Raw genomic sequence first — 25,825 nt, 5'->3', positions numbered from 1 at the left:
TGCAATTATATGACGCAAAATGCGGCGATTTTATGCAATAAATAAATGCATTTGTGGACATGACAACCCATTCTCTCTGAAAGCTGTTTGCCCATTTCATACAATACATCGCTATCCACTAATTATAAAAAAAAAAGACCAGTGAGTTTCAGTTTAGGCAGTGGCACGTGTGGCGTGTATGGTCATGTGACTTTTTCCGGTGTGCAGCACGGAACGGGTGAAGATGGATGCCGAGCAGACGGACACTGAACTGGTGGCCAGAAAAAAATGCTACCTCTGTTATTTGTAGTGTTAATTTCGTCAGACGAGACGAAATATGTTCGTCAACAACCTTTTTTTTCATGACTAAGACGCAACGATGACAAGACTGAACCACTGTAAAAAAACGCTGACTAAGACTAAATTAACATGCATTATTGTTGACGAAAAAAGACGAGACGAAAATGTTTTGTATAAAATAAAAACGAAGATAAAATCTCTCTTCATTTTTGTCTACAATTGGCTCTGCTTTTTCATCAGCTGTTATGCCTTTAAAATATTCAGAACGAGTTCGCGGCTTCGCGCTGTTGCTCAAGTTACAGGTTTCATACACCTGTGGCTGCAACATGAAACTGCTGAACAATTGTATTGCTTCCGCTAAAGAAAATAGTGCGCTCCGTCTCTACGGTTAGAATCCTGTGTGTCCATGGCAACGCTCTGTTTTTCATGGCATTGGTGTGTTATAGTTAGCAGCGGTCTGTTATCAAGAAATAAAATAGTGTGTGCGTAGAAAAAATTTGTCCACACGCCGCTCAAAAAATAAAAATAAAAATGAAGTCCTGAGCGCAAGTCCACTGTCTAGGAGGCTTTTTGTGTTAAATGATATTTTCTGTCACTGCGCAGGCGCTTTTATTGTACATGACAGCTTATGTCCCGATGACCGGTCTTTACATTGCGAAAAGCAGTATCAATAAATCAAGTTCGAGTGTATGCACTGTTTAAACGAGTGTTCTCAACCTCTCTCTGATACTTTTGTGATTCGCAGAGTTTTGACAAGTTTTATAGCCTTGATATTGTTTCTTATTCAAAAGTGGTGACAGAAAAAACTCTTTACCCCCAACCTGAAACCTCTCCCCCTGTCACAATCACATCATAATCAAAATTAATAATTAGGCTTACAAGCAAATGTATATGTAAGGGAATCAAGTTTAATAATTACATGTAATATTGCTCCAAATATCATCTATTATGGTGTGTGCAATACCATGTATAACTTGTATTAAGTTGGTTATATATATATATACACACACACACACACACACACACACACTGTACACCTACAGTTTTGATCTTAGGCTTTTCATTAATCAGCATTAATGTGTTATTTTATATTTTAATTTGAAAACGTTTTGCATTTGTTTGTTGTTGTTGCTAGTTTGAGTTTAGAAATACAAATTTCATCATTATCAGTAATCTGTGTGTGCATTTTCCTTGAGAACCAAGCAAGTTAACTCGTGATACCATTTGTTTATATCGCAATCGCAATATTGACCTCAATAATCGCAATATGACATTTTCCCTAAAACGTGCAGCCCTAGTACCCCTAAGTTAATATTTTATTGCACAACCTTTTGAGGCAATCACTGCAATCAGACGATTCCTGTAACTGTCAATGAGACTTCTGCACCTCTCAGCAGGTATTTTGGCCCACTCCTCATGAGCAAACTGCTCCAGTTGTTTCCGGTTTGAAGGGTGTCTTTTCCAGACGGCATGTTTCAGCTCCTTCCAAAGATGCTCAATAGGATTGAGGTCAGGGCTCATAGAAGGCCACTTTAGAATAGTCCAATGTTTTCCTCTTAGCCATTCTTGGGTGTTTTTAGCTGTGCTTTGGTTCATTGTCCTGTTGCAAGATCCATGACCTGCGACTGAGACCAAGCTTTCTGACACTGCCAGCACATTTCTCTCTAGAATCCCTTGATAATCTTCATATTTCATTGTACCCTGCACAGACACCCTGTGCCAGATGCAGCAAAGCAGCCCCAGAAAATAACAGAGCCTCCTCCATCTTTCACAGTAGGGACAGTGTTCTTTTCTTGATATCCTTCATTTTTCCATCTGTGAAACATAGAGCTGATGTGCCTTGGCAAAAAGTTCCATTTTGTCTCATCTGTCCATAGGACATTCTCCCAGAAGCTTTGTGGCTTGTCAACATGTAGTTTGGCATATTTCAGTACTGTTTTGTTTTTTTTGTGTGTGTTTATTTGAGATTCGTAAGTATATGTTTGTTATTGGGTACAAATCAATTTGGCAATTTACATGCTCGAGCAACAGAAAATCTATTCAAACTCTGTTCCACCTCTTCAGGTTTCCCCAAAGGTGATAAATAGTCCAGACATCTGAAGAATTTAGGAGTCACATGTAGTGAGCAAACAGTACTTTGCTGAAATCACTGCAATTCTTGCTGCCACTGGCCAGTCTTGTCCTTGTTCTCTTCAGTTTTAGAGAAACTTTAGGAGGTTTTTGGGATGTTTAAGTATTTTCACTGTTATGCCATGTTTTCCACCCACTGTTGATTTTTGTCTCTATAGTGTTCTGTTGTGCTGTGGAGATCTAAATTAGAGAACAATTTATGGACACTTGATTTTTTCAGGAATAGTGTAATCTTCATGGCTCATTTGAAGGCATTTTGTTATGGCTATTCCAGGCTAATAGAACATTGTTTTACAAAATAACCAAGACACTTGGTTTTTCCAGAGGTTTTCCATTGGGTTTAGATCAGGACTCTAGGCTGGTCATTTCATTATTTCAGCTTTATGGAACTGCTTTAGCTGTTTTTCCGTGTGACATGGAAATTGCCATGTAGCTGTATAAATGGCGTAACTCCTACTCTTTACACACATTGGGTTCAGTCTTTCCACAGTTTGATGATGAACATAATGTAAACTTGCTTTCATCACTATAGTGAACTTTGGATCAGTTCCCCTCTGTCCACAAAACACGCTCCTCAGCAAAGTTTAGCCCAGCCTTTTGATTGATTCTTTCTGCTAATGAGAGGTTGGTCACTGCTTTCAGTATAAACTCACTTAAACATTGAGACTCTGCATGACGAGACAGATCCTTACTCTGTTCAGCACTAAACTGGCGATCAATCCCAGCTGCAGTGTTGAACCGAATGCCCGTTGAGATTCTCCACATTATCCTGTCCTCTCTTGCATTTGTCTTTCTTGGACGACAAGGCTTCTTGGGGGACTTGAAGGAGTTTGTGATATTGTAAAGATGAAATATTGTAGAAATCACAGATTTGGAATGACAAACTGCTCTTGCTATGGCAGAAAGTGTTCACTAATTTTGATCAGTGTTTTTTTTTTAAATCGCATTGAAGTTTTTTATTCTTTGCATCAAAATATATGTAACTCATGAAATATGCTTTAAAAAAACGCTCTCTTGCTCCTGTTTAGATAATTTCAAATAGGAATAAGCAGTGGCCTTGAAATGTAGAAAATTGTAGGTTTTGACCTCCACTGTATATTCATTGCCTTCTTCTCATAGTGTTTCCTGGTCCCATCTCTTCCCCAGGTTGGTGAAACACACACTCACCACATGACCTGCCATTTTGGAGAACACAGTTATTTCTCTATCACATTTTGGACCTTGTGAAAGTCGCTTCCATCATACGAACCTTGAGAACTGACTGTCCTCCTGCTGCCTAACACATCCCACCCCTTTACCCACTGTGCAAATTTAAACAGTGTTATTCACATCATCTGTCAGTGGTTTTATTGTTATGGCTGATCATTGGTTTCATTATGGCAATAATGTTTAATAGACGTGTTAACTAATCAAGCTTTTCTAAAACACCTTGTAAACTGCTCCATTGTTGCATATTTTGTTAGATTGCAAGCAAACATTATTGCTCTTAGATAGTTTTTTTTCCTCATAAATGTAAACATTTAAAGACTGATGTAACTAAATGAAACATCATATTCATTGGTCAAAAATATGATGGAAAATACAAAAAACAATGAACCACATGGCCTCACCCAAGTGTGGGGAGCTACTGTATTACTACACACAGAGAAACTGCACCAATTATTGAGACTTTTAGGTGGACAAAGTGTGGATCTTTGTTTGCGAGGTGACATCCCATCTACTCCACTACCAATTCCTCCGTAAAGTTCTTTCAAGAGTCTGAAGGCTTAGCTTTATGTTGTGTGACTCCTCCAATAAAATCAGTGGAAACAAGCTTCCATAGAAGACAGAAATGGCTGTAGCGAGGATTATATAGTTAGATTCTGTGCAGAAGCAAGATGATAAGATGCTGTTAGTAAGATACTGCATGGAGGACTGTAGCTGTTGTCAATGTCCGTCTGTTCTCTAACTCTGAACTCTACGTCTTCTATGTAAAATTTCAGGTCTTTGGATAATGCAGATCACCCTGTGAAAATGAATTTATAAGTCAAACATACAGTGCAATGAGCTGTGCAGGTTTTAATTCGGTTTATTTTAACAGTAAAGTTTTCTTAATTATAGCTACAATTTTTAAATATAGTTGGAACAGTTTTCTGCTGCACCTACAGTGTGGCTTGAACAGTGTGGCCTGATGACCATCAGGCTGGACAGTTAAATATCTGTCAGAAAACATGCTGTCATGGTGGAGACAGAAATCATTTCTTTTTCACCGGGTTCATTATTCAAATGAAATAAGAATCCCTATATATATACTTGCCTCCACAAAATGCCTCCAGTTTCTGTTAATGTTTTGGTTGTCTTGCACAAACTGCTCAATGATGGCAGGGTCTAATGGTTAGAGAGTCTGACTTGTAACCCAAAGGTTGTGGGTTCGAGTCTCGGGCCAGCCACAACTGAAGTGCCCTTGAGCAAGGCACTGAATTCCCCCCAACTGCTCCCCGGGCGCCGCAGCATATATGGCTGTTCACTGTGTGTGTGTTCACTGCTGTGTGTGTGTTCACTTTGGATGTGTTAAATGCAGATAACGAATTCTGTGTATGGGTCACCATACTTAGCCATATCTCACGTCACTATGATACTGAGGTTGGGAAGCTGTGATGGCCTTTAAAATGTTCACCTTTTTCTGCTGTAGCCATTGGAGGGTCAACCTTGCCTTGTGCTTTGGATCATTGTCATGTTGGAACCTCAAAGTTCGTCTCATGTGCAGCTTTCCTGCTGTAAAATCCAAATTGTCTGGCAGTATTTTCTGAAAACATGCTGCATTTATCTTACAATCAATTTTTAGTAACTTCCCTGTTCCACTGGAGCTCACACAGCCCCAAAACATCAGAGATCCACTACCATGCTTTACAGTGAGGATGGTGGACTTTTCACCTTAGGCCTTGTTGCCTCCTCTCTTAACAATTTCTTTCATGATTTGCAAACTTTTGAACACAATTGTTACTTAAAATAGACATTATGCTTCACAACATGTTTTTATTTTAGTGATTTAAAATCTACTGCACATTTGTTTACAAAGCAAGAAAGCAATAAAACAGGAGAACATACTCATTGCTTTAATCAAATTGAAAGAAATGCAATCAAGTAACTGGAGTTTTCCATGAATAAAGCTCTATTAAAAAAATCTTGGTTATATTAACAAGTGTGTTTTATTTGACTTTTTGCCACTTGTCATGGAAGCTATGGGAAAAAATACAATCTTTTTTTTGTGTAAAATAAATGAATTATACATTTATACATAATATACATCTAAATAGTTGTGCTACATGAATCTAATTTCATCAAAAAAAAAATTATATTTATATAATTTTTACTTATCTGTGTAAGTTGGCTGAAAGTGTTGAAAACAGCATCGGTTTTGTAATAGTGTGGTTAACTGAGATTGAGATTTTTTTTTAAACAATTAATTATATGAGCATCAGCTTTAATATGTTGTCTTGATCCTTTCTTTAATGCATTAGAGTGATATTGAGCTCAGCACCAACTCAGGGATATACAGTATATTATTGGAGTCTAACAACATAACCTCAAACAAATTTAAGTGTTGTTTAAGTTATTTAAGAAAAAATGTTATAAAATTAGCTCATGGTGGTCTTTAAACTCTGTTACTAGTATAACTCATTACTCTGTAATTAGAAACCTCTTTGTGAAGTGTTTAAGAGAGTTATTATAGCTGAATGACTGGACTCATAAGTGCATTTTCTATGAATGAAGCTTTTGCTTGTTTATCTCCAGAATTAGAATTCTTCCTTATGTTTATGGCTTTTTCAATAAATCATTCTCTCTCTCTCTCTCTCTCCTTTTTTTTTTACTTTCTTTGTCTCTTTGTGTCTAGTGTTTACAGGGGATGTTGTCTTCGCTGCAGTGTGAACTTAACATTCAGAGATATCTGCTAAAAATTGAGTCACTCCATCAACCAAGAGTCAGTAACTGCCAGAGCAGTAAAGCAAGTGTTTGTGTACGGAGGCATGTGTGGGTGTGTGTATCTGCCCTAACCCATGATATGTAAGAAACCAATGCCTGTGTATTGCCTAATTCATGGTATGATTACCTGAGTTCATGACCAAAAACAGTTTTTTCCATTTAAAGTTACAATTTTTTTTAATTTAGTAAAAACATCTAATTTCGGGTGAGTTTGCAGACATTGCTCTATTGCACACATACCGATGTATAAAACAGAAAAATACCAAATGAGCAATACATCTGTCAAATAACCTGATCTATTGGGCTTAAATCTAGGTGTCTAAGTATTATAAATATATGATCGGCTTAAATATAAAGATGATCTTGTGGGCCATTTACAGGCCACATGATTAATCTTGTAAATGCAGAAATAGGGTAAAGATGTACTGATTTGTAAGTAAGGACTGTTTTTGGTTGTGTTTAACCTTTTCTATGCTGTGTGTTCGGATGCTGCAATGATTAAGAGGACTGCTGTTTGGATGCTTGTGTTTTGCCTCTACATTGATGACTTATTTTATGCAACTGTAAGTGGTATCTATGCTACAGTACATATTCATGCGGATTTGTGTACCTGTGCATTTTTACACCAAGTGATGTTGGAAATAATTTAGTGTATATAATTTGGGTTGATAAACCTGTTGGTGATTGGACCATTTAAGTGATATGGCACTGGCTCTATTAGAACATTTATTAATGTTAAACTGCATTATTTCTTTGTTTCTTTCTCCATTGTTGCTTCCAGAACCGGTGTACAAGGACCGGTGTGGTGTGCTCCACTCTAGCTCCAGCATTCAGTGATCAGCCAGATCTTGGCTTGCCGCTGTCACTGGACACTTTAGAGGTCATGTCAGATTGTGACTTGCCTGTTGCCTTCACTCGTGGCTCCCGTTCACGGGCCAGCCTCCCTGTGGTGCGTTCTGCTAACAAGACCAGGGACCGCTCACTAGGTATACACACACACACACACACACACACACACACACACACACACACACACACTTAGTCATGTGAAAAAAAATTGGACACCCCATTAAATATTAAGTTTTTATTAAGAAATGTCAACATGTCAGTTTCTGATCTTGTTTTAGATGAAAGTGATGTAATTGCTTAAAAATATCAACAAAAATACGTACATGCCTCTGTTATGGTGTCGAAATAAATTATTTTAGGCTCCTCTGTCCAAAGAACATTATTCCAGAAGTCTTGGCCTTTGTCTCTGTGTTCTTTCACAAACTTCAGTCTTACCTTCATGTTTTTCTTAGCTTTCCTCCTTGCACAGCATGACAAAGTTGTTCAGTCTCTTTCTGATTGTAGATTAATGCACTTTGTCATCAGCTGTACAGTAGCAAGAGATTTTTGTAGGTCCTGTGATGATATTTTAGTTTATTTGGAGACTTCTTTAAGCATCTTGCAGTCTGCTCTTGGGGTGAATTTGCTTGGATGTCCTGACCTGGCCATGTTGGCAGTTGTTTTAAGTGTTCTCCACTTGTAAATGATTCTCTGAAAATGCAATGGCTGATTACACATTCTTTTGAGATCATTTTATACCCATTACCAGACTTATAAGTATCAACAGTCTTCTTTCTGAAGGCCTCAGAGAGCTCTTTGGATCTCACCATGGTGATACCTCTCACTTCATCAATTAAGAGCAAAACAAACTAAATGTCTGAGGTTTAAATAAGACAAGCCTTCTTCAAAATGCTCTGTAACAATGTGCCAATAATTTGCACCTGATGTGATACACATGTAGGTAATGTTATCCAATTTAAATACAAATAAACGTGAGGGTGTCCTTACTTTTTCCTCACAAGAAATTAGATTTTTTTAAATGACATTTTACAGATTATTTAAAAAAGAGCTTGCTTTGGTTTTATTTTTATTCACTTGTTACTTACTTTATTATATTACTATATTAACAAATATTGTTAAAATGAAGATCAAACGCATACAAAGTCAAACAAATTGTGACATGTTTCAACTAGCGAGACTTCATGTTACAATATACAATGTGACAATGTCTATTATTAAAAATGCAACCAAAAAATAGTCACTGCATTTATTTATTGGAAAATTATAGAGGCATATCTAGAAAGTGCCTGGCATTCACGATGAAATTGCAGCTTAAATACAGACTTTAGAGAGGGTTTAATGACCTTTAAACTATACAGTAGATTATTTTGGCCACAAATGCTCTCTGTTGCTGTTAAAATGATTTTGTGTGTGCACAAGAGAGTATATGCAAGTCATATGGGTGAATGCAGATTTGTTATTTCCATCCAGACTGTAGGATCAGAGCTGCTACTTATGCACATATTACAGGCTAGCGCTAGCTTGTGGGCAGGCACTTACACAAACACACACATTTCCTCACTAATGTCTTGATGTGCACAAAAACTTTTCAACTTTTTTCAGACCTGCTTTTAGGTCTTTTAATCAACAGTGTTCAAAACACACCTACTATGTCCACACGCACGCATGCACGCAATACACTCTCTTTGAAATAGAAGACTCCATTTAGCCTAAAGCACTGATTGGTTGGTTTAAATGAAAAACAGCTGGAAAGAGTCAGTGAGCGAGAGAAAGGGAGGGACGTGGGGATAGAGATCTCTTCTCTAAATAAAGCTTGTGAAGGAACATTGTGGGGAAATAGACAGTGTGAGATCACAGAGCTTTAAACAGAGAGACAGAAAGTGGGGTTTTTCTGCACTGTAAAGAGCGACAGTAAGTGTCCTTTTTTACTCTATTCTTTGAAGATGAAATATTTATCCACTACAGAGATGCTGCCATTGTTTAGCTGCATGGCTATTTAACTTCAACACACTTTAGATTAGTAAAAACAAAGCTTCAGCTACATTTTCTCTCTTCATTCTGCTCTAATTCTGAACTGTTTGGCATCTTGGCCTGTTCTCTGAATGATCTTTACTGCTATCTTCTGAATGATTTAACTTTTTAAACTACATTAAATAAATGTTTACTTTCTGAGGAAAAAACTTGGTCAGAAACTGTAGACACATGGATTTTTCCATATTTGTAATAATATTGTTATAAAGTTTTATTTAGTTGCTCTGTAGAAAAGGTTTGTTCGGTTTCTGAGCTGTAGGCCATTTTTACAGCATCTTTCTGTTCTAATTCTTTACAGCTGTGTTTTTGATATGTCTGTGATGGGATCCAGGGCTGAACATTTGTTTCTCATTTATTGAGACACACCGAAGCTACAGCCTACAGTCTAAAGCTGAATAGATCCTTCTCTGTCCATCTGTGTCCTCTAATTCAATTCAGAATGCTTTTCGAGAGAAATATTCTAAGCTTTCTACCTTTAGATTTATGGCGTTTGGTAGACGCCCTTATCGAGAGTGAGATACAAACGTGCTTTGAAGTCTCAGATGAATACATCAATGCATGTTTACTAGGTCACAGACTAAGAATACCATCAGACTAAACCTTAGTTTAAAGGTAATTTAGAAGAGCACACAATCATTTTTTTGTTTTTATTAAATTAATGCTAGTTTAAGTCAAAAAAGAGTCAAATTAGTCAAAGAACTTTCAGTTTGAGACTCTTTTTGAAACTTTTATATTATTCATTGAGAAGGCTGTTCAGTAAAAGCATTTTTATGCTTCACATTAGGTTGTGTAAAGCAGTGGTCTCCTACCCCCTGGTACCGGTCCGTGGACCAAATGGTACCGGGCCGCCCAAGGAACATTTAAATTATTTCCATTTCATTTACTGTGGTGTATTTCTCTCGGGTTTGTGCAACTTTCCATGGATGAGAGGTTAACCGGGAGCTGAGAGACGTCACCTAAAGCCGCACCAATACCGCGCATGCGCAAAATATCATATCGGGTCGGGTTTAGGTGACGTCTGAAGCTGAGCGGCTGCAAGCGGCAGTAGCGTTGTAGCTTAGGTGGAGAGAAGGTGTGTATCGCTCTTCTCTCTGTTCACCGGTACTTTCTCATGTTTAACAGTGCTTGGTGTACGTGTATATTGTGTTTGCTCAAATTTAACCCACGAATTAGCAAAAATAAGTACGAAACAGACGTCGTTAGAAAGTTAGAAACTCTGCCGGTGTTCTGGATTAAAGTCATGGCGGAATACCCTGAGATTGTCACCACAGCACTTAAATCCCTATTGCCATTTCTGACATGCTATCTGTGTGAAGCAGGGTTTTCTGCAGTGACTGCAACCAGAACAAAACAACAGAATAAACTGGACATAAGCAACACACTTCGGGTGTCGTTGTCTCCTATTACCCCCAGATGGAACCGTCTCGTTGCAAAGACACAAGCTCAGGGTTCTCATTGATTTAGCATTGTAGTGAGTTAAAAAGGCTGCCACCCCCCACCCCCAGCGGGCCGCGGTAAGATGATCAAACATAGACCGGTCCGTGGCGAAAAAAAAGGGTTGGGGACCACTGGTGTAAAGTACAAGAAGTTGCATCCGTGGCAGGAAGAATGCAGCATCAGTTGTGGGACTAGTGGAAAAAATCAAATATGTTAGTTTTCTTTCCTTGAAGAAGCAAGACCTTGTCCCTCAGTTTATTAGTTGTCAGTAATATGGCGATTGGAAAAGTTAAATGTTTGCAGAGTGCATATGGTAGTAAAAAAATCTGTCAAGAAAGGCAACATGGGAAACTAAGTAAATGACAAATTAGATGATGAGCTAAATAGTTTAAGTTGGATATCACTTCTACAGCTTATATTCTCTTTTTGTACTTTGACTTATCTCAGTCTTGGTCATTTTCTTGTCCTGCCACTGTATTATTATTTATTATATAGTGTTATTTATACTTCTAACATTAGATTAGATCAGACATAAAAACACAGTGTTATATATTAACTATACACAGTGTTATATATTATATCAACATATATAAAAGTGATATTGACATATTATACAGAGGTGGGTGCTCACCAGGAGACAGAATTCAGTAACGGTTCAGTGACAGCTCTACGAAAAAAGAGTTGCTGCTGAAGGGTATACCCGAATCGAAGGGGGACTAACAGTCTATGAAAGGAGAATACTGAAACCTCGACACAGACAGCGTTTCCTTTGGAAGTCCTTAAAAGCAGGAAGTAAAGTTCCTGTGATGCGATGGGTGGTTTTCAGTGCCTCTCGTCTGTGCAGTTCCTATACAAGACTGACAAAGTTGGTCAGGATGCTCTCAATCGCACAGCGATAAAGGTTCACAAGGATGGCTGAAACAAGTGATGTCTCTTTAGTGCCCTCAAAAAGATCAGGTGGTGGTGAGCTTTCTTGACCAGGCTATAGTTATTGGTGGTCCATGACAGGTCTTCGGAGATGTGGTTCCCCAGAAAACTTGAAGCTGGAGACACGTTCAAGTTGAGGGGGTGTGTGTGCTTCTCTTCTCTCCCTCCTGAAGTCCATGATGAGCTCATTTTTTTTGTTTTGCTGGTGTTAAGGAGCAGGTTGTTGTCGGCACATTATGCAGCCAGATGTTGTACGTCTTCCCTGTAGACGGTGTAAGAAATTACAGAAATTGCACCCAAATTCCACTCCAAGGTACACATCTAAAAAGAGCTCATTCCTAAGATGTATTATAAGGTAATACGTTTAGGACTCTAAACGTATAAATGTATTTCAATTATAAATATGGGGACGGCAGCAGGACATTAGGGATCACCACGAACAAAGGGTCTACTTGTCCGCGATTACCATTTGAAGTGACCTCTTGGTTGATAACAATACCAAGCCAAGGTTTACGTGGCTGCGATTACCATTTAAAGTGACCACTTGGATGCTAGCAATTGTAACAATACCAAGACAAAGTGAACGTGACCATGATTAACATTTAAAGACATCAGCTAGACAACAAGGTGTAGCCCAACCATTTGGGAAACATTCAGTTCTTACACTCAATAAACATTCGAAGCGTAACTTTATTTAAATTACCAAAAGGGAAAACTGTATATAAGGCTTAAGCAGAATTTGCTCGGGGTTCTTACCGACTCCGACGAACCCAAAGTACATCATGTATTTTGTCACTGCTATTCTGGAATAAACTTCTTGTTCTTTATTAAGATCTTCAACATCATCTTATTTTTACACTACGCATTTTTATTTCTTACAGCGGTCTCAATGTTGTTGGTGATGAGGCTAATCACTGTGGTGTCATCAGCAAACTTGATTATGGAATTAGATCTAGGCACAGGCCTGCAGTTTTGAGTGAAGAGGGAATATAGGAATGGGCTCAGCACACAGCCCTGTGGTACACCTGTGTTAAGGATGAGGTTGACAGAGTGGATGTTGCCTGACCTGACATGTTGGGCTCTGTTGGTCAGAAAGTCCATAATCCAGCGACAGAGGGTGGTGTTGATGCCTAGATCCCCAAGTTTGATGATTAACTTGGACAGGATGACGGTATTAAATGCTGAGCTAAAGTCCACAAACATCATTCATGCATGTGTGTTATTATTGTCCAGATTTGTGAGCACAGAGTGCAGTGCTAAGGAGACTGCATTCTCTGTGCTCGTATTGCTTGGGGAGGCAAACTGATGTGGGAGCATTGTTGGTGGATGGCAGTTCTTTAGGTGTGCATTGACCAGTCACTCAAAGCACTTCATGATAAAGTGCTTTGTGTATGTATGTGTGTGTGTGTATGCGTGTGTGTGTGTGTGTGTGTGTGTGTGTGTGTATGCATGTATGTATGTATGTATGTATGTATCGCCAAACCGGTCATGCAAGATGGTGTTACAGGCAGTATAACATTTCCCACGGCATCTCCAGACTTTTTCAAGTCTGTCACGTCCTCAGTGTGAAGCTGCTCTCGTCTGTGAAGAGAACGGGGCACCAATTCTAGTGATCTCTTGCAAATGGCAATCAATCTGCATGGTGCTGGTCTCCCACTAGAGGATATCATCGGGACTGTTTGTTCAGAAACATACAGGGCTTCTGTAAATACAGGGCTTCTGTACAGGGCTCTAGCAGTGCTTCACCTGGTCCTTCACACAAAGTAGCAGATACCGGTCCTGCTGCTGGTGTATATTTACCATTTTACAGCCGTGTCCAGATCTCCTTGTGTAATGGTCCGTCTTCCTACATCTTCTCCATGTGCTCTTGAAGCGCCAAAGTGACACACCAAACCTCCTTGGGAAGGCACATATGGATGTGGAATTGAGGAGGAGCTAGACTTCCTGTGCAACCGACTGCCTCATTCTACTAGTAGTAATAAAACCCTACAAAACACAACTAGAGACGAATCGAGAAGGAGAGAGAGTAGTTGTCTGTGGCCACAAACTGCTAAACCATTCACTTTGTCCTGCTATTGCATCTGTAGTGTACCAGCAACTGTAAACTTGCTGTTAAACTGTGGAGATTAAGTGTTCTCTTGATTTTTTTTAAGCAGTAATTTTTTTTTAGTTATAATAATAATAATAATAATAATACATTTTATTTAAAGGCACCTTTCTAACACTCAATGTCACCGTACAAAAGAAGAAGAAAAACAACAAAAAATATAGTTATACAATACTTACATAGAAAAAAAAAAAATTGGACCAACATTACAAATCATGATCTAGAATATGCTAAACTAAACAGATGAGTTTTAAGCTGAGATTTAAATGATGAAAGAGAATCAATATTACGGAGCTCAGATGGAAGTGAGTTCCAGAGCTGAGGTGCAGAGTAACTGAAAGCTCTGTTCCCCATCGTTACAAGACGGACAGAGGGAACAATGAAATGAGTGGAAGAAGAAGACCTAAGAGTGCGAGTTGGTTTTGGAGTATGAAGAAGATCAAGAAGATATGAAGGTGCAAGATTGTGGATAGCTTTAAATGTTAGAAGAAGAATTTTATACTTGATACGAAAATTAATGGGAAGCCAGTGTAGCTGTTCCAGAACAGGTGTAATATGATGGATAGAGGGAGTACGAGTGATAATACGGGCAGAAGAGTTTTGAACGAGTTGCAGCTTATGAAGGGTTTTGTGAGGAAGCCCAATAAGAAGAGAATTACAGTAGTCAAGCCGGGAGGTAACTAGACTGTGAATAAGAGTGGTGGTAGATTGAGTGGTGAGAAAGGAACGAAGCCTATTGATATTTCGAAGGTGAAAGTATGCAGCCCGAGTAACATTATTTACATGTGAGGTAAAAGAAAGGGTACTATCAAAGATGACACCAAGACTCTTAACCTGAGATGAGGGAGCTATGAGAGATTCATCAATGGAAATAAGAAAATTCGAAAATTTGTTAAGCACAGTTTTTGTGCCTATAAGTAGAAATTCTGTTTTATTGCTATTTAGTTTAAGAAAATCATGATTTTATGTCAATGAGACAATCAGAAAGAGCAGATGGAGGGAGTTTGGAATGTGGTTTTGTGGAAAGGTAGAGCTGGGTGTCATCCGCATAGCAATGAAACTTAACCTGATGTTTAAGTCAAAGGGCCAAGAACAGAGCCCTGGGGAACACCAGAGGTAACGGAAACTACAGAAGAGGTGAATGATTTTAGTTGAACAAACTGTGTGCGATCAGAGAGATATGAATGAAACCATTTCAGAGGCGTGTTGGTGATGCCAATAGTGGAAAGCCTGTCTAAAAGAATATCGTGGGAAATTGTATCAAAAGCTGCACTCAGATCAAGGAGAAGGAGGATGGATAGTAAACCAGAATCAGCTGCTCTAAGCAAATCGTTTGTGACTTTTAATAGAGCTGTTTCAGTGCTATGAAATGGGCGAAAACCAGATTGGAATTGTTCATATAGATTATTGCCAGACAAGTGGATATGAAGTTGAGCAGCAACAACTTTTTCCAAAATTTTAGAAATGAAAGGAAGATTAGAAATAGGACGAAAATGATTAAGGTTGTTGGTGTCCAAACCTGGTTTCTTTAGAATTGGAGTTACAGCAGCTGTTTTGAAAAGAGAAGGAACAGCCCCAGTGGTAAGGGAAGAATAAATAATATCCATAATAAACTGGGACAGAGAGGAAGCGGTAGCCTTAACAAGGACAGTTGGTAAAGGATCAAGAACACAGGTTGAAGATTTAGATTGATGAATAAGTTTTAAGATATCATCAATTGTGGGCAGAATAAACTCAGAGAACAATTGTGTAGGAACAGGTAGAACTGAGACACATGGAGTAGAAACAGGAGTGGCCATAAGTTGACGATGAATGCCTTCAATTTTTGAGGTAAAGAATGATGCTAAAGTATTGCAGAAATCAGATGAGTACAAATGAGAGGGAATTGAGTCGGTGGGTGTTGTAAAATTTTTCAATAAGGAAAAAAGAAGCTTTGAAATCCCTTCATTAGAACCGATTAAGCCAGAATAGTATGTAGATTTAGCTTTAGCAATAGTGTCTTTATAGTGTTCTGAGTACATTTCCTTGTGGACAGTAAGGCCAGTTCTTCTGAAAAGTCTCTCAAGCTGTCGTCCTTTTGCTTTTAATTGCCTGAGAAAAGGAGTGAACCAGGGTGCAGTAACAGTAAATGAAACAGTCCTAGTCTTAACTGGAGCAAAAGTATTCAACAAATTATGGAGACTATTATTGTACTGAGAGACCAAATTATCTGGAGTGGAACAGCTGTCAGCCCTAGGAAGACTTGCAATGCTTAAAGACAAGTTGTCCAAATTAATGTCCTTGATTTTCCGGAATGATATAATACGTGAAGATTTTGATTTGAAGAGAGGAAGATCAACATTAAAGGACAGTAACAGATGATCAGTACATGGAAAAAAGTCTGCATTGAGGTTGCCTGGAGAGACACCTGAACAACAGATTAAATCCAAAGTATGTCCTTTAATATGCGTGGGAAAATTCACATGTTGCTCCAGTCCGAAGCTATCCAGACAAGATGTAAATTCTTTAGCAAGGTTGTTGTGAACATCATCCATGTGAATATTGAAATCCCCCACAAGAATTATATTTGGTGAAAGAGTAGTTATTTCATTCAAAAAAGCAGCAAAGTCAGGGATAAAATCCTTGTTAAATTTTGGTGGTCGATATACAGTGCTGATAATAGTTGGAGTAGATCCAGAGAGCCGACAAACTGCAGCCTCAAATGAGTGGGAGACAGAAACATTCACTGACCTCAGTCTCCACTTCTCACGGTAGATTATCGCCAGACCTCCTCCTCGACCAGAATCACGTGGTTGAGAGATGTAAACAAACCCTGGCGGAATGGCGTCGTTGAGTGCAATAAAGTCATTTTGTTGCTGCCATGTTTCGGTCAAACAGAGAAAATCAATCTTGCGATTTGCAAGAAGATCCTGCACAAGATGCCCTTTACTCGTAAGAGAGCGGATGTTAAGAAGACCGAAACTGACAGCGCTGTTGTTGCTTGGTCTGGTAGCCGAGTTAGCCAGGTTCGCCAGCACACGCTGACCGGCGCGGCGACCGGCGTTCCTTGGTGGGCGTCGAACAGCTGACCATAATGACTTTATATCACTTGATTTATTAAACCAGAAGTTCCGCCGAGAGCCACGATGAATATATTTCCGCCTAGGCAGATATAAGATGTCCGGATGAGCAAGCAGTACAGGAGGTATTGAGTCATATAAACACGGACGGAAATTCAAAGGTTCAGCAGCAGAGTATTGAAACAGTACTGCGGACTGTACAAGATGCAGTACAGTCCAGGCAAGTACAAGCCATAAGCAATAGATCCTCATTGTAGTCTATGTAGTGTATATGATGTTTAATTATTGTTATCGGGGAGAGCAGCGGCAGCCAAGACGCGCCAGCGTTCACTCAGACCCGTCAATTATTATTGAGTAAATAAATAATATACGTTTTTCAGAAAATTCAGTATTTTAAGAATATTATTGGCCAATCAAGCTCACCCTAAAGCACATACGCCACTCATTTATTTGGGAAGCAAAACAAAATTTGAAGCTGAAGAGGAACTGGACCGTAACAATGACCTAAAACATTCCAGTAAAAGCACCAAGGACTCGCTGAAAAGTGAAAAACTGAAGTCAAATCCCAGATCTAAGTCCTATTGACATCCTGTGGGGTGATTTGTAACAGACTGTACATGAAAGAAACCCTTTCTTTCATGAATTCTGCATTGAGGATATAAATGATATTTGATCTCTCTCAAGACTACAGAGAGAATATGGCCTCTCTCTCTCTCTCTCTCTCTCTCTCTCTCTCTCTCTCTCTCTCTCTCTCTCTCTCTCTCTCTCTAATTGTCTTTCTTGCTCACTCTTCCTCTTTCAGGTGTTCTGTACCTGCAGCATGGAGATGAGACAAAGCAAATCCGGATGCCCAATGAGATCACAACTGTAGGCACGGTGCAAGCTTTGTTTGTCAGCGCTTTCCCACAGCAGCTCAGCATGAAAATGCTTGAGTCTCCCAGCACAGCCATCTACGTTAAAGATGACATGAGAAACATGTACTACGAGCTGAGTGATGTCAGGTATGTAGTGATTGTGTTACACTTAACATTTAATCATTAATTCTATAACATCATGATGCTATACTATAAATAGTGAGATGTGGGGGAAAAAGCAATTTTAATCTTATTCATGTTAATTTAATTTGTAGGGTGTTTTTAAACAAAATGCATGGACACACAGCAGCTGTATGGAATTCAAAATGTGTTTTTAAGGCGTGGAAAAAGTTTACCAGAACTCTACTGTATATACTGTATAGCCACAAAACCCCAACATGCAGTTCTGCACGTTGCAGGATCTTGGGGTGCCTGGAACATACTCTAGGGCAGTGTAAAGCAGTGGTCCCCAACCCCCGGGCCACGGACCGGTACCAGTCTGTGGACCAAATGGTACCGGGCCGTCCAAGGAACATTAAATTATTTCCATTTTATTTACTGTGGTGTATTTCTCTCGGGTTTGTGCGACTTTCCATGGACGAGAGGTTAACCGGGAGCTAAGAGACGTCACCTAAAGCCACACCAATACCGCGCATGCGCAAAATATCATGATATCGGGTCGGGTTTAGGTGACATCTGGAGCTGAGCGGCTGCAAGCGACAGTGGCGTTGTAGCTTAGGTGGAGAGAAGGTGTGTATCGCTCTCTGTTCACCGGTACTTTCTCATGTTTAACAGTGCTTGGTGTACGTGTACATTGTGTTTGCTCAAATTTAACCCACGAATTAGCAAAAATAAGTACGAAACAGACATCTTTTCGTACTTATCAGACACCCTGAGATTGCCAGACACCCTGAGATTGCCACCACAGCACTTAAATCCCTATTACCATTTCCGACATGCTATCTGTGTGAAGCGGGGTTTTCTGCAGTGACGGCAACCAAAACAAAACAACTGGACATAAGCAACACACTTCGGTTGTCATTGTCTCCTATTACCCCCAGATGGAACCGTCTCGTTGCAAAGAAACAAGTTCAGGGTTCTCATTGATTTAGCGTTGTAGTGAGTTAAAAAGGCATGTTTAAATACAATTAAATTAAAATTATTAATTTTAATTTAATTGTATAGCCGACATCCCCCACACCCAGCGGGCCGCAGTAAAATTATTAAACATTGACCGGTCCACGGCGAAAAAAAGGTTGGGGACCACTGAACTAGGGGACTTGTAGCAGGGGATGTCATTGTAGCACAGGGTGCCAGTCTACTCCAGGGCACAATCGCACACACACACAAACTACAGCCTACTACACATGCCTTACATGACTGTTGGAGGAAACGCATTAAGTACTGTGAGAACATGCAAACTCTCCTCACACTAAACGGAGGAAGGAATCAAACCCTGGAAGTTCAAGGCAAACATGTTAACCACTAATCCACCATATCCCTTTTTGGCTCATAACTGTAAACTAGAATTTGCCCATGAACATTACAATGGGGTAAAACCATTTTAAACAGCTTTGTAAACCATTAGTATCATTCAGCTGTTGGTGAAACACATCCCTGGAAGCATGTTTAGGGTGAGTTAAACATATAGGTATTGTGTTCTAGTAAGTAATGGCCTCTACATTTTGGACTAACTGGGCTTGTTTGTCATTTTTATGAGATGATTCACCCCAATGTTTGTCAGTGCTACAAATAATGAAACTAAACAGCCATCAAAAGTTACTACGTAATCAGAAAGCTTACTTTCACATGCCTCTGGTCCTCATAGACTACCTTTGTCTTGTCAAAAATAGTAGGAGGAAGTAACTCATGTCTTAAACACCAGCTTAATAATGATGAGGAATGTACAAGTCATGTGCTTTTGCTGAAACATATTGCATGCATATGGAAGTCACATTACTTTTTACATATATACAGTGGTGTGAAAAAGTGTTGGCCCCCTTCTTGATTTTTATTTTTTTGAATCTTTGTCACACTTTAATGTTTCAGATCATCAAACACATTTAAACATTATTCAAAAGTAAACCCAACAACCCAATCCTTTATTATTAACTGTGGTTTATCACACATGAGTTCATTTTCTCTAGCAACACACAGGCCAGATTACTATGTCACACCTGTTCACAATTAGTTAACCGCTTAAATAAGACCTAACTGACAAAGTGAAGTAGACCAGAACATACTCATAAGCTACACATCATGCGGAGATCCAAAGAAATTCAGGAACAAATAAGAAAAAGTAATTTAAAAAACTGAAAGTAATTAAAAAACTGCATGTTGTGTTTTACATGTGTTATCTTTGACTAATATTTAAATTTGTTTGATGATCCAAAACTTTAAAGTGTGACAAACGTGCAAAAAAGAAAAAATTTGGGCACTTTTTCACACCACTGTATATGCGTCATTCAGATAAGTCCTGAGCAAGGAAAGAGGCATTCCATTAACTCCAACAAGACTTTCTAGTCTGTCTACCTTTCTAAACAATGTCTTTTCTAAAGTATAGAGCAGCATTGTATCAGGACACTATTACATAATGTAATATTTGCAGGGTTGTGTTGTTATTTCATGTCATCTTCTTTGATAACAGTATAGTCTAATATCAAACACAGAATCATCAAATCATGATGTCAGCGATCAATTTTGAGCTGGTGGTATCGTCACAAAGGGTCCGAAAGGGTTGCTGGTGCTGCACTTTATCTCAACAGACAGGAAATAAGAACATGAATTTTCTTTTTTGATAAAGGTACATATGTATTTTTACATTTTATTAAGCTAGCTAAAACCTCAAGCCTTATAGAGGAAACCCACAGTGATGTGAGCTGAACTTTGCAATGCTCCTGCATGTCTTTTTTTTATCAGCACAGTTACACTGTAATATGGTCGCATAACTAGAACCTACCATTACCCCCCCCCACACACACACACACACACACAGTGGAAGACCACCCTTGATTAAGAGTTTACTATTTCTTCTCTGCCTTATCCACCCTGCGATAGCTGAATCAGGATCCCATATTATTATCAGCACACTAGGCCATGGTCTGATGGTGATGTTTGGGGGGCATTTATGAACCGTTTGGATCTCTCCTTCTACAGGAGCATCACAGATCAGTCGTGCCTGAAGGTTTACCACAAGGACCCAGCACACGCCTTCAGCCATGCAGCTCGACCCATCAACGGAGATGCTAGGGTGAGTGTATTAACTTCATCAGAAAACAAAGGGTGGCTCAGAGGTGGTTCACATCCATCTGCCGTGGGGTTCAAAAGTCCAATGAATTCTGCTTTTGTTAACTAAAATCTGCCATGATAATAATGCACAATTGGTAAAGGTCTGTCCTAATTGAGGCAGTTCCATGCTAATTATTCGGAGGTTTATCATGACCATGACATTTTACATGAACAGGTTATTGAGGTTTATTTTAATTTCATCACAATGCATGCTCAAACAGCTAAATAATTGTTGAATTTGTTTTGGTTTAACTAATGTTTTGTTGAATAACAGCAGCTTTTTAAAATGTTCAATTTGACTTTTAATTACAAATAATTAGCATTTAACACATACAGAGAACTCATTATGGTTTTAATGGATTCTGGAACAAACATATAATTGTATAATTGTGATTATTTCTTAGTAGTTGTTTGTGGGAGATTAGTTTAGGGCTTTCTGGCCAACACTGGCCCTTTTTCTAGTCAATTCTAATTGGACAGAATGACAGATATTTTAATAAGGTTTTAATCGTCTTGGATCAAGAATGGGAGGCTTTCTACATGCAGCAGAATATATTTTTGAAAATAACACAGTCAAGTGTACTGTCTACGCCATATACTGTCTGCATTGCCTGTTCCTGTATTAGTGATTGCATGTGAGCCAGTAAAGCTAGTTGCTGTGGGTCTCATGCCTCACTTCAACTAAAACTTTCAGATACAATGCAGAGATGCCTCTGTAGTTTCAGTGTATTATGCCCTGGTGACCACACCCTAATCGAATACACCATTTATATGTTCTGGGCTTGTCTTATGGGACTATATCCTGTGTAACTCCAAACAACCTCTGTTGTCATTTCTCAAACCCAAAAGTGAACTAAAGACTAAGGTGAACAAAGATATGAGTCACTGTTGTGCAGTGCATTCAGTAGGTCCTTTTCCGACTCGTTCTGCTTAAGCTGATGATTTTTAGACACAACTGCAAGTGTGGTATTGGGCTACATGAGCAGGTTGCACATTAGGCATATGAGAACAATTTAACTTTAAACCCAGTTGATTGTAGTACTGAGAGACAATAGCCAGTGTCTGTAGTGAATCAACTGTAAAATTCTGCACCTCATTGTGCTGTTAAGTCAATGACTATTGTTTTCTCGCAGCTGCTTCCATCTCAGATTGACTTAACATACCCAAGGTGCTCACTCTTCATATTCCAGGTGACTTAGGCCCTTCTTTGTGATCAGGTGTGATGCCCAGCTTCAAGCAGTGAAAGAAATTATTATTTTTTTTTTGTAATATAAAATTTGTGTTGTCTTTGACATCACATGATACACGCTTCACCCGACCCTGAAAAAGGGAACTTCATGAGCTCATTGTCTGAGGGATCAGTTCACAGTAATGAATATAAATATGAAAAAGAATAGATTTGCATTGTCTAACTATTTTGCAGACATTTATTATTAATGCATTTATAATTTATTTCCCAATATGTAAACTTTATAATCCAACTCACACAAAGACTTAATATGACTGTCGTTTTAAAAACATTACTATATTATAAATTACTAAATGCAATAAATTACATTTACTGCATTTAGCCAACACCCTTATTTTACAATAGACTTTAATTATATTGTTGGTAACTCAATTACAATATATTGTATGCCTGAATTACAATATATCCTGCATTTATGATCTGGATCACTTTTTAAATTTATTTAAAAGGTTACAAAGCAAATGATGAAATTGGGCATAGAAGCCTTTATTATCACCACGTATATATTACAGTGCAGTGAAATTCTTTTCTTTGCATATCCCAACTGAGGAGGTTGGGGTCGGAGCGCAGGGGCAGCTATGATCCAGGGCCTCTGGACCAGGGAGAGTTAAGGGCCTTTCTCAAGGGCCCAACAGTGGTAGCTTGGCAGGGGCTTGAACCCAGATGGTTATATTTTAACTTTTTTGTTCATGTTGACCGTGATTATAGAAAATGATTGAAAACAACACAATTTTGAGTGGCTTAGTAGCAGCCTGGTGTTGCTTTTCTGGTTGTCATTGGAGTAGTAGTGCACTTTTTCTATTTCCTCATTCCTCTTTGATGCACACTGTTTCAATCTGGTTTAGTGGTAGTACAGCTCAAAGGAGGCTTTTTGAATTATGAGGATTTTGGAGCATGGTTGTAGGCATTTGTGTCAGTTCATCCATCAGCATTACTGAGGTCAGTCACTGATGATGCCGAAACACATTTAGTGTTCAAGTTCATTCTAAAGCTTCAGTGGAGTTGAGGTCAGGGATCTATGTAGGCCACTTGAGTTCTGCCACAACCTTGTTAATCCTCCATAAACCTTTCTTTTATACAGGGGTTTGTCATACTTTTTGTGCCCTTTAGTTCCAGTGAAGGTGAAATACTTAATGCTACTTTGCATAAAAACATCTAGCAAATCTCGTGTTAGCAAAACAGTTTGGGAAAGAACATCACAATCATGTGTCCACATAATTCTGGCCGTATAATGTATTTGTTTGATACACATATTCATTAAGATGAATATAATAAATTAGTTGGTGATAGTTTTTCTGTATGCTTATTTTTCTCAATAAAAGTGTGTAAAATTGAAAATGTGATTGAGCCACATTGTGCTAGGATAAACTGTTGACCCAGCATTAACATGGACACACTGACTGCACACTCTATAGACTGTAAAAGTGTACACTTGTGGTTTGTGTATGCTTGATTGAAAACACACACCCACACACACACACACCTCACCCATGTTTAGTAAGCACAAGCATAAGAAACATCAGATTCAGCCAAACACATGTACAGACATGCTGTGTTTGAGTATTATGAGAATATAATTGCAGTAGCATCATAGTAATATAGCAGATCTACAGAGAAGGAAAACAAATATAGAAAGAGTTAAGATTATTATTAAGATAAAATCCAAATGTATTTGTCTCTTGTATTTGTAATAAGTATGTGCACGAGAGAGAGAGAGAGAGCTGTGATTATAAATCTTGTATATATGGATCTCTCTAAACACACACAGGTGTGTGTGTGTGTGTGTGTGTGTGTGTGCACCTAATAAAATGCTTTGTAACTCCAAATATGACATGAATCTGTACATGAAATGTGGAGATTCAAGATCTAACAGTTATTTTGTCCCCATGTTTATGCAGTATATGGCAGACTCTACATGGTTTATTGTCTGGGGGGGGTGTGTGTGTGTGTGTGTGTATATGTATGTATGTATGTGTGTGTTTGTGCCTTATTGTATTACCTTATTTGACAGTTTAGGAGCACACCCATTTTTTTCTCAGGCGATATTGTTACCCTTATTCCCGGAGACATATTTATGTGACTAGTTACTTCAATCCTGGCCAACATTACTTTTTACTTATTCAAGACATTGCCACAAAGAAATGTAACCGAGGTCCAGATCCGTGCTGTGCCTTCCACCTTTAAGGTCATTATAACCCACTGAAGTAGGTTTGTAATATAGTTTAGTCTCTTCAATACTCTGTATTGAATATATCAGTGATCCATTACATTTCCATTAAAAAAGATTACAATTATATATTATAATCTATTTCAAAATAAACATGTCATTAGTAGCTATAATAACAATATAATAATAATCTAATTATTATTATTAACAGACTAAAAGTAACTTTCCATTCTATTCCATTTTGAGGGGAAAATCCTATAGATTTGGGGAAAAAAGTCTTTAGAGAAACACATCAAAACATCAGATCAAGTTGGATATTTACTTAAGTCACGTTAGCTTTGCTCTGAACATTTCTGAACTAAAGTGACCGGAGCCACCTGTGTTGGGTGTGGTTCTGGTTTCACATCTGACTCAACTCTGAAATAAAACCTTGATTGTTAGAAAACAAAGCATCACAAAGAAAGATTGACTCTCTGACCTTTCAAAGAATGCCATAAATAAGCTACAGGTCAAAAGGATTTTGGTTTGTTTTTGCTTTTGACTTTGTTTGGTGCTTAACAACGTTCAACAGAGGTGAAATATACATTCAAACCAATGCATGACTTTTTGTGTGTGTGTATGGTGTGTGTATGTATATATATGTGTGTGTGTGTATATATATACGTAGTAATAGTCATAGTAATGTGTAACATTTTAACAGAAAAAAGTCATGTCCTAAAACATCATGTACTTAAAATGTGATTTTTTTTTTTTATAATACAGTGACTATAATATAGTAAATACAATAATCATTATGTTCCAGTCCAATGTAGATTGTGTGACCAAACCCATTATTTATATTTCTTGTATGGAATTCTTAAAGGTGTTAATCAAAGTGACTTGAATTCAGTGTGTATATGTCTTATTATAGTATTAAACTAAATATAGTACAAACAACAATACATCATATTAAATGCCAGAAAAGATTTTTGCCAGATTTTCATCCCAGCTAATTTCATCTTCAGCTATGTTAGCACATTTTCCCAGTGTCACTGCTGACACCGATATTCCTGTTCCTCCTCATTGCTTAGGCAACAGGAAGGAAAGCTGATTACAGATGCTCTTACAGATGTTCTTAAGCCTTCTGGGCAAAATGTACCAATTTAGCATCCACAGCCTCACATAAATAGGAATAAACAGTAATATGGAGAAATGTCTGTGGCCCTTGGTTGTGTCAGCACAGGCTATTTAATAGTGAATACTGTCTGTGCCACACTGTGCCTCCCGAGCTGAGTAGTGTATAGTATAAAGAAAAGAGCACTGGGCCTAAAACAGAACCATGTGAAACACCAAAGATGATGCTGTTGATAATGTTCAGTCAAAAATGACCTAAGCCAAATGATGTATCCTTAACACCAGGATTACCTAATCTATCAAGAAAAAATAATAAGAGGACAGTACTCTGGGCACTGGTCAGTTACCATTTTAACCAGAGCTGTTTCTGGG

The 25,825-nt window shown here is 38.4% G+C and overlaps 1 protein-coding gene across 14 annotated transcripts in view; it reads left to right on the top strand.

Annotated features, from left to right (window-relative positions):
- si:ch211-285f17.1 (sickle tail protein) overlaps nt 1-25,825 on the top strand; it is a 93,960-nt gene that overhangs the window by 33,678 nt on the left and 34,457 nt on the right. For 9 of the 14 annotated variants that reach the window (XR_003441692.2, XR_003441694.2, XR_003441693.2 and 6 more), the window contains 4 exons: nt 6,284-6,370; nt 7,154-7,358; nt 17,585-17,783; nt 20,793-20,886. Coding sequence is in view for 11 of the 14 variants with exons in the window: in XM_047810785.1 (XP_047666741.1) it covers nt 6,284-6,370; nt 7,154-7,358; nt 17,585-17,783; nt 20,793-20,886 (585 nt within the window). In the remaining 3 variants the exon portion in view is untranslated. Of the gene's footprint in view, nt 1-6,283; nt 6,371-6,432; nt 6,454-7,153; nt 7,359-9,036; nt 9,133-17,584; nt 17,784-20,792; nt 20,887-25,825 lie in introns of those variants that run through there. The other 5 variants (XM_047810786.1, XM_047810790.1, XM_047810791.1 and 2 more) reach the window with 4 other exon arrangements.

The sequence above is a fragment of the Tachysurus fulvidraco genome, chromosome 3 (genome assembly GCF_022655615.1).
Source record: "Tachysurus fulvidraco isolate hzauxx_2018 chromosome 3, HZAU_PFXX_2.0, whole genome shotgun sequence".
Taxonomy (NCBI): Eukaryota; Metazoa; Chordata; class Actinopteri; order Siluriformes; family Bagridae; genus Tachysurus; species Tachysurus fulvidraco.
This window is presented reverse-complemented; position numbering and strand designations above follow the sequence as displayed.